Source organism: Taurulus bubalis (assembly GCF_910589615.1).
Source record: "Taurulus bubalis genome assembly, chromosome: 3".
In the NCBI taxonomy this organism is placed as follows: domain Eukaryota; kingdom Metazoa; phylum Chordata; class Actinopteri; order Perciformes; family Cottidae; genus Taurulus; species Taurulus bubalis.
The window spans coordinates 13049140-13063379 of record NC_136591.1 but is presented as its reverse complement, the minus strand read 5'-3'; the positions used below and the strand labels follow the sequence as shown (position 1 = coordinate 13063379).

Sequence of the window (14240 nt, the reverse complement as noted above, 5' to 3'; positions counted from 1 at the left end):
CAATCCTTTGTCAACAGCATTCTGGTCTTTAAGTGGGATTCCCCTTCTTGGATCACTTTAATACAGGAACAGGGGTGAAGAGGTCAAGACAGGGGACATCCTTTAGTCCCAGGCAACAGCTACAGCCTCTGTTGACCAGAATGGACAGCCAGGAGGTGGGGGATGTCCTGCAGGAGTGCCTCGGAGCAGTGGCAGCAGCTCAACGGTCCACCCAGCCCACTGAGGCCGAGAGGCTGAACTACTGCATATGCAGAGGTCAGTCAGAAGAGGGTGCTATTTGTTCAATCGTCATTTGGGCATGGGAGGAAGTCTGATTGGGATTTGGGTAAAGAGAGTAGGGTCTGTTTAAAGAGTGAGGGACAAAAGCATTCTTTACTCAGTGAATCCAACATGGAGTTGGCATGAATTTGAGGGCTGAAAAGGTTATAGTGTAGCTTTAAGTGAAGTTATCCTCTCTTACAAAGTTTGCAAAAGTTTATCAAGCATTGTCAGTTTTATGAACACTTCGCATTGCCACCTGCTTATTTTGGATTGATGAAATTCCACCATTTCCTGTAGACTCGCTCTGTGCAGAACTGGCCTCTCTCCTGCAGGAGGCAATGGATATGAAGTGGCCCTTTGTGCCGGAGAAGTGGCAGTACAAGCAGTCAGTCAGTGCCGACGACAAGACCAACCTCAGTGACCTCATCAGCAAGCACCTGTCCCAGCTCCTGGTAATAATGGCACGGCTAAGTGATGGTTTCTTTGTGGTGTTACTTTATTAAAATGACCTATATTTATGTTTGCTGTGTTGCCAGGAGGTTCTAAAGACTTCCATCGTGGCTCAGGAGCCACGCACGGCACTGGCGGCGGTCTTCTTAGTCGACCGCTTCCTCTACTGGACAGACGAGTCCAGCCGGCTGCTGAAGATCACCAAGCTGCTCCACAGACGCCACCCTGACGACCCTGTGGCCCCCCAGCTGGTCATACGGCAGGCCAGGGTCTACTTTAACTCTGGTGCAGTGTGGTTGAGGGGAGCGTGCTTCAATATCAAGATGAAATGTGTTTTATGGGGAGCCACTGGCACTGTATATAAGGGAATGTAGGAGTTCACACTTCATAAATCATCCTGATCATTGTTTTGGGAAATAACATGGAAATTCGTACTATAAAATGTGAAAATCATCATTGCATATTGCCATTAAAGAGATACAGAGCGGGATAAACATTACTATAATCTTCCCTCCAGGCAAACTACAGAAGGCAGAATACATTCTGAGCAGTCTGATTAACAACAGCGGAGCCACCGGTAGGTGCTATGACATTCATATTGCCTTTTAACGATGTATTATAATGTTTCTTACAAGCTAAATGAAAAGCAAATCTTTGCTTTCTTATACAGGTTGTTGGGTGTACCACTGTGAAAGTGACAGGGCTCTTGTGCAGGCCGTTAGTGTTCAAGTACGTGGGATGATTTTGCAAAAGCTCGGTAAGTCTTTTTTCCTGAATGAAATAAAGAGTTCACTCCACTGACACACTGATACCATGGCTGTTTTCTGCTCTGTGTCAGGCCTGTGGCTTGAGGCTGCAGAGCTAATCTGGGCCTCTCTGGTTGGATTCTACGCACTTCCACAACCTGATAAAAAGGTAGCCCAGATGCAACCTCAATATTGCCATCACAGTTGCCAGCCACACAGCCACACTGTTAATAACCTTTGCTCTGCATGTCTGTACATTTTATAGGGCATTGGAACCTCTCTTGGCATACTGGCCAACATATTGGTGTCTATGAATGATGAGGACTTCCACGCTTTTAGGACTAATCCAGATATTGATTTGGTAAATTTATCTGAGATATACTGTATATAATAATATATATATTTTGTAATATTGCAGGCTTTGTATACTTTCTTGTCTATGTCTGTTTGATTGTTTGGAGCAGTCTTTACTTGGTGACCGGAGTCACCGTCTCCTCTCTGCAGCCCAGGCAGCTAAGATGGCGGTGGTGTACAGCCAGTACACGTCCCTCTATGTGTTGACCAATGTGGTAAGTCTTTCCATTGACGGGTCGTTGCCACGGCTCACTGTTGCCTGACATAAATCAAAATAATATAATGATGAAAATCGGACATTTCTATTGTGATGTCCAGATACCAGAAATTCAGTAGTCGATATCAATACCAGTGTAATCCTATGAATCTCAATACCCAATGTAATTCCACTTTTTTTTCAAAAGTATTATTAATCACGAATGATCCAGCTCAAGTTTCTCTTCAAAAATTAAATGTTACAAAATGACATTTAAACACATCACCATAACGTTATAATTGACCTTTTATCCAATAGTAATAGTACTCGATGCAACCTCTGTTAACGTTGGCTGTTCGCTCTGTTATTTATCCAACCTGTCCTGCTGTGCTGCCTACTAACAGCTAGCGTTACTAACTGTCCTCCTATCAATTTCAAGACGGATTTGTCGTTCACACTGTATATCTGTTTCAGAATTTTTGCATAGACTTGGATATGAAGTATGGGTTCTCATGACATACCTGTTTAAATCTTACTTATTGCTGCTTTAATTATCCTTCTGCTTTTCTCTGGCCTTTTTTCCCCCTCAGGCAACTCAAGGGACCTGTTTGTTATCGTACAATTTCTCAGTGCAGTGCCCTGCCCCTCAACGGCAGTCTTTCCTCCTGCAGGCTAGAGAGGCCTTTTCAGTCGGGCTGCTCACCAAAGCAGAGGACGAGCTGGTCACCAGCCAGCAGGAGCTTCACACCTTCCTGAAGGCTGCCTATTCTCTCACTGTCACTCACAAATGGCTCGGCACTCCTCCTGAGGTTGTGGCACAGGCAACTCAAGCTTGCCAAAAAGCGTTAGCAAATTTCTATGATTACTGCAACGCAGATACCCAAGACAAAAACGGCCTCTGTGCGGAAATCATGCATCTGGTCGCCCAAGTCAAGTTTCTGTTGCGTGTGGAGCCTTTCCTTAATTCAGACAAGGGGTCTTTTATCCCTGACAGCTACAGAAACATCAAAGACACATTGGTCAATTTCACTCTGGAAGACTTCGGCAAGGTGAAGCAGAGATTCCAAAAGTACCATGCGTCAGTGTGTGAGACAACCAACACACACTGTAAGAGGACCAAGGACGAGATAGATGGAGCGAGGTTATGTATAACTGCAATGGGGACAACCATTGGTACACTCAACACAGAATGTAGCACTGAGGCCTGCAAAGTGCCACCCAAAGGAGAGGATCCACAACAAAGGGGTTTAAAGTCAACAACTGTGCCCCGACCTCAGATGCCGGACCTGTGTACCACTCTCGAAAGCACAGATAACCTTGGCTCTTCATGGCAGAACTTCTCCCTGAGCAGTTCAGGGTCTCCTAGGCCCAGCAGCAGCAACTTCAAGGGAAGTGGTGCTGTTAAACGTGAAGAAAATGCACGTAATCAGAGCTGTCTGACCACTGAGGTTGATGATGATAGGTCAGACAGCATGCTTCATTTCGCTGATGAAAACCAATCTGCAGTCAGTTCCCAAACTGTCCCGAGACCTTTAATACCGGGCACTTCCTCTTCCAGTGTGAATGGGGATTCAGAGAAGTTTGAAGTGTTACAAGCAGGAATAGAGACACTGGGCACTGAGGAGGTTTGGATGACTGACATTAGTGTGGCGCTGAAGCCGTCAGCAGCTGAGGGAGCAGCACAATCCTTATCCCAGCTTGCACTTGGAACGCCCTCCAGCTTGCTCAATAACAGTTTTGGTTCCCAGTCGTCATGGGAGAACATTTCAGCTGACCTGAACTCTCCCACCATCAGAAAACCTCAGCCAAGCAGCCGTTCAAAAGCAGGAACCAGCCACAGCACAGATTCCGATAGGAGCTTCTTCCTCTTGAAAACCCTTGATTCTGAAACCAATTATTCAGCTCATGATCCCACGCACAAAAACCATACATCAGCAGGGGAATCTGGAGACTTGTTCAAGCCACGACCTCTGGAGAGCCTTAATGTTAACCCAAATATGCAGACTGAAGTTGACTCAGTATCTGTAAAACCTGCGACCAAGAACTCCTCTGCAAACCCACATCTAAACCTTCCCCAGTTGGCCCCAGAACCGTGTGCTTCCACTGAAACCTCCACAGGGAGTTCATTTGAGATGCTGGAGGAGCATCAAAGTGGAGACCAACACGGGGAAGTTACTTTATCAGAAAATAGAGTTGCCCCTCAGATGAAGAACCCCATGTGCTACAGCTGCCTGAAGCACAGCACTGTAGCTAATGTTGTCCCAGAGAGGCCGTATTTGTTGTCCCAGCAGGATTACCAAGCCCTCCTGGCTGGAGTTTGCCATGAATGTCTGCTGAAGAGACTTCATAGTGACAAGACAGAATTCAAACTTAAGACACACAGAACTGCCCACAGTAAGTTTGAATCCCCATACTTGTTGAAATTTTGTCATCAGTACATCTTTCTAGCCACACTAGCCAGGTGGCAATGTATTGTAACCTATTGCATGGGTGCAATGGATGAATTGTCACGACTTTGGTGACACTCTGACCTCAATATTTTCTGAACTGAGCAAATAGTACTTCGCATCAAAACCAGCATAAATGAGGATGGTTTTCTCTCAGCGTTTTATACGTAGAAACTAGGTGTGAGTGACAAGTTAAAATTTTCCAATCAGCCATTTCCAAAGCATGTTGGAGAAATGCAACATGGCGGACTTTGTGAAGAGCGTTCCCTCATCCTAAGCTAACGAAAACACAAATATTCTTATTTTCATATCATACAGTCATGAAAACATAGTTAAGAATATAATAGATCCTTCGAAATCTTACACTCTTTTGCATAAAACATTGGTTGCAACTGTCTGCTAACCTCTGAATGTCTTCTCTATCAGGCGCTCTTCATTTAAAGTTCTCCAAAGCCACGGGTCTGTGGACCGCCAGGGAGACATGCGCTTACATCGGGGAGCCGATGGGGGTGCAGGGGCAGCAGAGAGCGGCAATATGGGTGCAGTTTTTACACCAGGAGGAAAGGTTAAGCAGGTATGCAGCTGCACATTGTAGGGGCAACCTGGACCTGAACATAATGACTTCAGTTTCACTTTGTCTGTGTAATTATGTTCTCAGTTATGTGGGGAAAGACTACTTGAAGCCAAAGGAGATCCAGTTCCATCTGAAAGATGTGGAGAGACAGATGACGGCCCAGCACTATGTGACTGCGTTCAACAAGAGTCTTTATGACAAGGAAGTGATGGCTCAGATCTTCTTCATTCCCTCAGAAGCGCTGTTGGTGAGGCCCAATCATAGACACCACGGCAAACATCAAATGAATGTGTTAAGTTTTACTTCATTTAAGGAAATTTGTACCAGATGTTGCAAAAGTATTAATATTACATTATTTATAATTGCCACTTTAATAGGACCTCATATACAAATACATAGCTTAGAGGCAGCAGAGTGCAGAACAGCCTCCAGCAGCCTTGGAGCAGTGTTTCTAACGTAATCCCAGTACACCCTCCAGTTGGCAGTTTATAGCCAGAAATAAAGTCTCTACTCACTGTAGTAGAGGCAATACTTTGTTGTTTATTAGTCTATAAGGTACAATGAGCCGTTAAAAGGGAGAAATGGGAAATAATTCTACAAATAATAGCTTAGTGGCAAGTAGTCTCTTAATTGTCTCTGCACTCCATTGAATGAACTGGCCCAAAATAAGAAATTGTATTATGGATTACATTTACAAATTTGGCCTGAATACCTTCATCTCAAATTAAACAAAATGTTGTAACACTGCAACAGTTGCCCTGGTGAGTATTTTGAGAAGTGAGTAAAGCCATTGGATTATAGGAGATGATTATATTATACAGCCATATAGGATGCCCACAAAGACAGGGCTTTTAATATTTCCCTCTTGTTTTCTGTAATTGCGGATAGATTCTGAATGGGAATCAGGTGGCGGGCTGTGTAACAGTGGAGCCCTACATGCTCGGAGACTTTGTCAAACTGACCAACAACACAGGAAAGAAGGACGAGAGGTTCCAGGCTACAGAATATGGCCTTGCCTTCGGACACTTCACCTACTTGCTCTCCGACTATCAGGAAGTTGTTGTAGACCTGCAAGGTGTGTGTGTGTGTGTGTGTGTGTCTGTGTCTGTGTGTGTGTGTGTGCGTGTGCGTGTGCATGTGCGTGCGTGTGTATATACATATACTGTATTTAAATTTGTTCTCTCTTTTTTTACAGGGTGGGTGACAGCCAATGGCAAAGGGCTGACTTACCTCACTGACCCCCAGATCCACTCCACCAAAACCCCCAAAGGCCCCTCCAACTTCGCTGCCAGAGGCCTCAGGTACTTCCTGGAAGAGCAACATGGGCCAGAGTGCAATAGCATTTGCCAGCTGCTCCAACTACCTCCAGTGCTACAACCGCCGCATGTTCTGTCTCAGAAACCTTGTTGAGTGTTTTTATTCATTTGTATTCATAATGAACTGATCAATCAAGGATTCTAGCAGCAACAACATAGCAGTGCAGACAAGTCCAAATCAACAAAAGTATATAAATAGTTTAAAGTTAAATTACATTCTATCTGAGTTGCTAAATGTATAAACGTTCTAGGCATGAATAGCAATCTCAAGCTAGATCCACTGCAATAAATAACAAAAAATACCTTCTTGTTTGTTTTCCTTTGGAAATTATGCTTTTATAAATAATCACGGTCTATTCACTGTGCTATTACATTGCTGTCTAACTGGATTGGCGGTGCAGGAACCACCTGTAACTGCACAGGAAAAATATTGTTCAGTGTAAAGGTCGTGTTTTATGAAAAGTTTCCTTCATCAGCACTAAAGAAATCTGATCTTGCACCGTCCTATTTTACACCCAACCGTTAGCTATTCAGATTTGTTGCAAATTCAACACATTCAAATTACATTTTTGCTTTCATAACAAATGGAAAATAACCATACCAAGATTCCAACATGACTAGTGACTTTTAAAAATATGCAAAATATATGAAGGCTAGAAATGAATAAGATGCAGCCATCTTCATTCAAACATGATGGGGGTGTGAATAAACACACGCTAGGGTCAGTCAATTACTTTAATTTTAAGGTTTCTTTGTCATTGGCATACATTTGTTCAAAATGTCCGATGATGGGACTATATTTTAAGATGCTGCTGCTGCTGCTGTTTTTCAACCTTCAAACCTATCACACTGGTGCCTGAGGATATGTACACAACCAGATTAATGTAGACATTGTTGATAATAACTGAGGAAATGTATTATGACCTTGTTATACATACAGCAAAACTGCATAATGGCCGTGTATGACCTCAACCGTTACTGTGTAACTCAAATAAACATAGTGAATCTATAAAGTAGTATTATTGTTAGATACGGTATGTGCTAGAAAGATTGTAAGACAAGCAGGTGCTCTTACTACAACAGTCATACACCTCCTCATCACATGACAGTGATGTCACTCTTGGAGCTGTTAGCAGTCTGAGCCTCCCTCTCCAGTCAGCTGAAAATCCAGTTCTGAGTTTGTTAGGGTTCGTCTTTTGTGAACACAACATGCTTTACCCCTGACCCACTGTAGGTTGAACTCGCAGTCACTGTCTGCATGATCTTTAATAAAAGAGCATATTATACGGAGAACTTGTGTATTGTTGCATTCTGTGCTGAGCTAAATGTGCAGAACTAATATTTCTTAACATGCACACAATCATTTGTAGGCCTACATCTCAATATGTATTTTATTTAAATCTGCTTTAAACCTGTGATGCTAGTTATGTATGTTTTTGTTTTTGTTCCTGGCTATGATGTAATCTCTCTTGTTATTGTTTTATCGATTCTGTTTTTACCATGTAAAGTGACATTGACTACCTTTTTAAAGCGCTATACAAATAAACTGCATTATTACTATTATTATTATTGTCATTCTAGTGAACATAAAGTAGACGTTGTTTGCAGGGAGAGATATATGGCCTTTTATCTAGATGTGAGCCTGATGACGGCGGCTTTTCACCCATGAGAGCTACGGGGTTAAAGATAAACCCTGTGAAGCCGGACTTCCTCCTGGAGCCTCTGCCCCTATTTATAAGGAAGTGACTCTCCTTTCAGGCACCAGAGTGTTTGTGGCTGGCTGAAGCGTGGAATCCTAAAGTATGATGCTCTTTATAGTTTTAACGTGCTTCCTGGCAGGCTGCCTGGCTCAGAAGCCTCACCCATGCTGTAAGTACAATAACAAATCTCTCAGCTCTTATTTCTTATGACATTTTATTCTTTCTTAATACTCAATGTTGTCCAATGATAAATTAGACGTTTATCAGACTTGTGTAATATTACAGTTTCAAATGTGTGTTTTTGTTACAAAACGCAATGGCATAATTTCTCGCATCTTCTCCCATAACACAGCCAGTCCTCCTCTTCTGAGCGGAGACCTTACTGTGGTGAGTGAGCCTTGTTTCTGAGTCATAAATCAGCACCTGACCAGAGTGTAGTGACTAAGCACTTTTACGGTATGTGAAAGAGGGAGCTGTAATCTCACTCACTCGCATGGTCTTTCTCCAGACCACACAGAATGAAAAGCTGTCGACTTACGCCAAATACCTGTACGATGCACTGGGACAACGGGTCCGGGTCATGGAGCTGGGCACGTTCGAGAATAAGTCCTTCACCTACGACGCTCTGCTGCTCTACAGAGAGGTGAACGCATTGGCATGAAAGTCCCAAATATGTGTGATGGAGTGAGGTCGCTCCTGATTAAAAGTGAAAAGAACAAGAGTAATCATTTTATTAATAGAAGCATCAAAGATCTACAACCAGAGTGTACTCAAAGTCGGTACTCGATAAGATTTGCCAAGTTGCCATGCAGAAGTGCAGTGGGACTTATATTATTATGGGAGTACAAATTTGATGTGGACCTTGCAAATTATTTACATAAGGAGTGGTCCTTCGGTTATCAGCACAACCATAATATTAAATGTCAATGTGTTGGAGTTCACATTAACTGCATTTATCTGTCTCGGTCGAAATATATAACGTAAATGAAAGTAGTCATGTGAATATACATATTTAAGTGCTTAAATAGTAATGTAACATGGCAATAGCAGAATTTGGAGATACTATAATATTTAATATCAACTTGCTCTACAGTAATGGTACGGTGCTTCAAAAAAGCATTACAAATCTTCACTTTTTGTTCATAAATCCACATGCATAATCATAAATTAGATGTGGCAGCACAACCAGACAGGCAGATTTATTTACATAAAATACGATTCAATCACAGAAAGTCATGTGCTGCAGTTTACCACATTTTGGTCCCTCCCTTTCACTCATCCTGGATTTAATTGGTGTTCAATCTATGCACAGGACATAATTGTATTATATATAAGTGTGGACGAAGAAAGAATATGAAATTAAACAAAAATAAGCAATTGTCATCCTCATCCCACAACTTGTATCCACTAGGGTGCTATGTATGAGATTAACGAACATGACCGCACATGCAAGAAAAAGCCTCTGAAGGAAGACTTCCACCCGATGGCAATCCCGAAAGATGCGTCTCTGATGGGCCAGGTGGTTCTAGGCAGCTCGTCTGAACCTGGACAAGGACTCCTGGTCAACACGTGGACGGGAGATCTGCCCGACAAAGCAGGTTAGAGAGCATGTAACGGTAGGAAATGCCTCTGTACATCCATTCCGGTCTATTAATACATTCATTTTCTCCTCTGGCCTTACAGGAAAGTTCATTAGCACAGTCACTGAATTCGGTTGTGTTCCTGTCACTACTGTGTATCACACTGAAAAGTTTGGATGGATGGTGACAAGGTGAGTTGACATCAACATTGACATCGACACTGTAAAAATCGCTCCAAAGGGCAGAAAGGACAGTGGGACTTTTGAAAAATAAGTATTTGCATCGTTCCAAGATGTCCTTATGTCTCCGTCTTTCTGTTTGCTAGCTTATTCAACAACGTGCTTGGGATACCGGAGCCCGATCGGCTCAACCCTCCAGGCTTCTGTCTGGATGCAGAGATGAAGGTTGAGGAGCAGACCGACTTCCTCAGCTTGTTCATTAACAAGCCTTGAAGGCCTCCTTTAACTAATGATTTGAAAAAAGAAAAAGATTTACACATTTACAACTGCAAAGTCACGTGTAATTCCAAGCACCTGGAGCATCTCAGACAAAATTTGCCTGATAACAAATATTGTTGTTTTATTTGTTTGACATATTTCTGTCTATTTTCATATTGACAATGGATTACAAAGCTAACAAACATGATTATGTGTGACCATATGTAATGTTTATTAATGAGGACTGAAGAATAAAAAACTAATTAATATATTTCACCTTGTGTCTGTGGTTAATGGCGTCATGATATATACAGCATTGTAATATTACGGCAAAAGTTAGGCATGACGGGAAGAGTTCACTTCATGCAATAAACTGCCAATTAAATAAGATGACTATTAAAAATTCATGAATCAACATCCCTGCATCTTTAGAAAATATGTTGACGTTAATTTGACATTTCCCCGAAAGTTAAAGGTCAAAGTTTCATATATTATTATTTTTTTAACGCAAGGACTGAGAGAAACAAGACGAGATGACACAAACATTTCATGCCAGATTCAGACCTGGAGCATCTGGGAAAAGTTGTGCCACCTGAGTCACATGGACACATACTATCACTGATGCTGTCTGTTTATTCTGACAGGACAGCTGTTGGAGCTGCTGGAACCAAAAGAAAACCTGGCAGTGTAGTCCGAGTGGGAGCCTCCCCAGCTGGTTTATAAGGAAGTGAGCGCTCTCACACAGCAGCATAGTTGCGTCTGCGTGCAAAGGAAAGGTGCATCCACCATCAGACAGCATGAGAACATTCGTCCTGTTTGTGTGCCTGTCAGTGGGCTGCCTTGCTCAGAGGCCAAAGCCATGCAGTGAGTACATCTAGAGATGCTGATTTCATTTGTAAATCCTGTTTGTTCTCTAAATACTGATCATGTTCTGTTTTTGCTTCTGCCTTCATGAGGAAATAGCATGACTGCATAGCAAGCTACCCACAGCTGTGACGTGAATGCCTCTTTTATAATAACACACTTATTTCTAACTAACAGCATCCCCGCCGCTGCTGACTGGAAGCCTCAGCGTGGTAAGTTTGCATCTCCTCACACAACTCAGATTGTATTCACCATACTGGATTACTATTGTTCAAAATATGTTAAGTTGGAGTGAAGTGGTCATATCCAAAGCATTGCTCGCTGCAAGACTTTCAATTAAATGTTTTATGTGATTTTCCAAGTCCGCCCAAAATGAGAAGTTGATGGCTTATGCCAAGTACGAATATGACGCACTGGGAAAGCGCATCCGCCTCTCAGAGTTTGGATCTTACGACAATAAGACCTTCCACCTCGATGTACTTTTACTCTTCAGACAGGTAATGGCAACATGGTATTGCTATCTACACTCGGAGATGCCATGTGCAACACAAATTGCTGTATAATGCCATTCTGTCCTGCAGGGTGTCATGTATAAGATTAACAACAGGAACCGAACATGCTCCAAGAAGCCACTGAGTGCCGACTTCCACCCCATGGAGATCCCACGGAATGCGTCCCTTCTGGGACAGGTTGTTATCGGCAGCTCCTCTGGTCCAGGACAGGGAGTCCTCGTCAACACCTGGGAGGGGGAGCTGCAAATGAAGAAGGGACCAGGTACGGAAAGAGGAAACTAAATAAGAGGAAATGAATCATGTGGTATACTGGAGCACATGACCGTCTGTGATTCTTCTGTCTAATCACCGCCCAAGTATTTTATGCAAACAAACCTGCTCTTCTGGTTGCGCCGCCTGAGCTCACATGTGATCCATTTCTGTCTCTGCAGCAAAGTACATGAGCACGGTCACAGCGTTTGGATGCATCCCTGTCAGCACTCTGTTTCATACCAGAAAAAATGGATGGATGGTGACGAGGTCAGTGCCTGCACACCACAACTCACAAATGTGAAGTATACGATTTCTCATCAGAAGAATTAAACATATAAAATGGAACAGAATACAATTTTGTCAACTCTCTCAAAGACATTTAGACTTGTCAAACACAGGTGAACTAATAACACGATGTGTCAGTGCCTTCACTGGTATCATGCCGAATAAAATAGAGCCATGATTAGTGTTATTAGTTGTATTTTCTGTTATGCAGAAGGAAAATATTAGCTGTGAAAAAGTGTCTTCAGCTCACAAGAGACAGTACAAAAACAGAACATACAAGAGCAAAACATACATTATAACACTGTAAAGAAAATTAAAGAGCATTTACTTATCCTAAAGGAATAGTTTACTTATCCTAAAGGAATAGTTCAACCTTTCATAATCCTTTCTTACTGAGAGTTAGAGCTGAAGTTTGATACCACACTCGACTATCTGTCTGCTAAATATGAAGCTCCAGCCAGGAGATGATTTGGTTAGCTTAGCATGAAGACTAGTAAAAACAACAAGTTCAGGTTTTATGAGGGCTAAGCTGAGCGAACCATCTCCTGGCTCAAGCCTTTCACACTCTCCTCCCAAAAACTCACGAATCGCCCGGAATTCTGGATGCTCTTCGTTCCTGGTTGTAGTAAATGACAGTAGCATCCATAATTTTTTCTGGAGGATTTCATCACGTGTTCTTCCCATTTGTCGCCTTCAGCTTCTTCAACAACGTCATCGGACTAGTGGACCCTCAACGGCTCATCCCTCCACATTTCTGTCAGGGTGCACAGCTGGAAAAAAGGCTTGATGATGATCCAGTGACCTTCTTCAATATGTTTTAAGATATTTTCAGAAATGTAGTGCACTGCATTGATCACTGTATGTAACTCTTTGCACTGTCTATAGAATTTGGGAGCCGATTGTCTGTGGGTAAAAATGACTCAATCAATTTGAATGAATACATTTGTTGCTGGTTTGAAACTATGTTGGGAGTTGGCAGTCTTGACCTTTTTTTCATTTACATATAAGTTGAAAACTCAAACACAAATCAAAGTTTATAGACTTAGTTCCAATTAAATCTGAATGTTTTACATTGTTGGGGCTGTAACTCATGATTATTGTCATTTTTGATTAATCTGGCATTTACTTAAATTATTTGATTGAAGGTTTAGCTGCAAACTAGATAATAGTGAAGAACCCTGTATGGATTGACCTGAAAAATATACATACAATAAGACAAGACATACAAATATTTCATATATTCTGATCTAGAACATTGCATGCTCTTGATAGTATGTCAGTGTAAGGTAAAATAAATATTTCAATGAGCGTTAATCCAACAAGATTGTTTCATGGTAATAAAAATATCTGATGTTCCGGAAATTTGAATGAGACAGTTATGAATAATTTGATTGTAGCAAATTGTTTGTTCAAATTGTTGTATAACTGAACAATAAAAAAAACACTTCTAATGTGCACCTATGGGATTGAAACTATCAAATGAGCGAGATGTTGTGCAGGCTCTTTTGCCAAAGTATTATTCTTATTTAAATTAATTTAAAGAGAGAACTAATGGTGAAAATCCATAGACTAAACAAGAATTTAAGTATACAGTAAGTGCAACCCCAGTCTCAATTTAAATATACTTTACTCCTTACTTTGTTACACTCCTGTGCCTCTTGATTCCCACAATTCCTAGACGAGGTTTCTAAAAGCAATATGCCCATGCCAACACAAGACGGCAGTGTTGACCTTAAATTCTCTTACATGTACTTAATGTACCTGCAGTTTAAAATAGTATGTGTTAGGAGCAGGAACATATATTTTCACCACCATATTTGGCTCTTACAGTATGTGTTCAAACAGTTATTCATCATTCCAATGTTACAATAACCCAGTGATGACCATTTTAAAACATCAATCTACATTGTTTGCAAGAAGAGAGAACACCGTTTAGCACATGCAAAATCCATGTTTGTAATTCATTATTGCTCCCAAAAATTATTGTTTTCCTTTTGCTTTTTTGATATAAGCCACATCTGTAGACAGTAAAACGTTTTTTATCAGTTTTTCAATAAACTTGGGTTGGTGTTCTGATGGAATGACCCAAATACTGGTTTGTATAGAACAGTGTCTTTCAACCTTTTTTGAGCCGCAGCTTTTTTGTAGGAAATGATTACGGTGGACTCATGAAAAGAATAGAGAGAATCACACACAATTTCTTATCACTGCTTCAATTGATTGAATTTCTGATTATGAATAATACATACTCCACTCCGGAGAGTGG

The 14240-nt window shown here is 41.6% G+C and overlaps 3 protein-coding genes across 3 annotated transcripts; all 3 read left to right on the top strand.

Moving 5' to 3' along the window:
• Positions 1-105: 105 nt before the first annotated feature.
• On the top strand, positions 106-7910 carry alpk1 (alpha-kinase 1). The gene is made up of 13 exons (XM_079214587.1): positions 106-255; positions 559-713; positions 798-996; positions 1229-1288; positions 1382-1468; positions 1550-1626; positions 1723-1818; positions 1922-2026; positions 2598-4401; positions 4881-5028; positions 5113-5275; positions 5917-6103; positions 6224-7910. Exons 1-13 carry the CDS (start codon positions 141-143, stop codon positions 6436-6438), a joined length of 3411 nt encoding a protein of 1136 aa, XP_079070713.1. The 5' UTR covers positions 106-140; the 3' UTR covers positions 6439-7910.
• Positions 7911-8108: 198 nt separating this feature from the next.
• Positions 8109-10322, top strand: LOC306734181 (ependymin-like). Its single transcript, XM_079215518.1, has 6 exons — positions 8109-8213; positions 8397-8431; positions 8553-8687; positions 9456-9642; positions 9728-9815; positions 9950-10322. The coding sequence occupies exons 1-6, from the start codon at positions 8147-8149 to the stop codon at positions 10074-10076; spliced, it is 639 nt and encodes a 212-aa protein (XP_079071644.1). The 5' UTR covers positions 8109-8146; the 3' UTR covers positions 10077-10322.
• A 503-nt stretch (positions 10323-10825) lies between these two features.
• On the top strand, positions 10826-13049 carry LOC306734648 (ependymin-like). The gene is made up of 6 exons (XM_079216009.1): positions 10826-10925; positions 11103-11137; positions 11288-11422; positions 11507-11699; positions 11869-11956; positions 12672-13049. Exons 1-6 carry the CDS (start codon positions 10859-10861, stop codon positions 12793-12795), a joined length of 642 nt encoding a protein of 213 aa, XP_079072135.1. The 5' UTR covers positions 10826-10858; the 3' UTR covers positions 12796-13049.
• The last annotated feature ends 1191 nt before the right edge of the window (positions 13050-14240 follow it).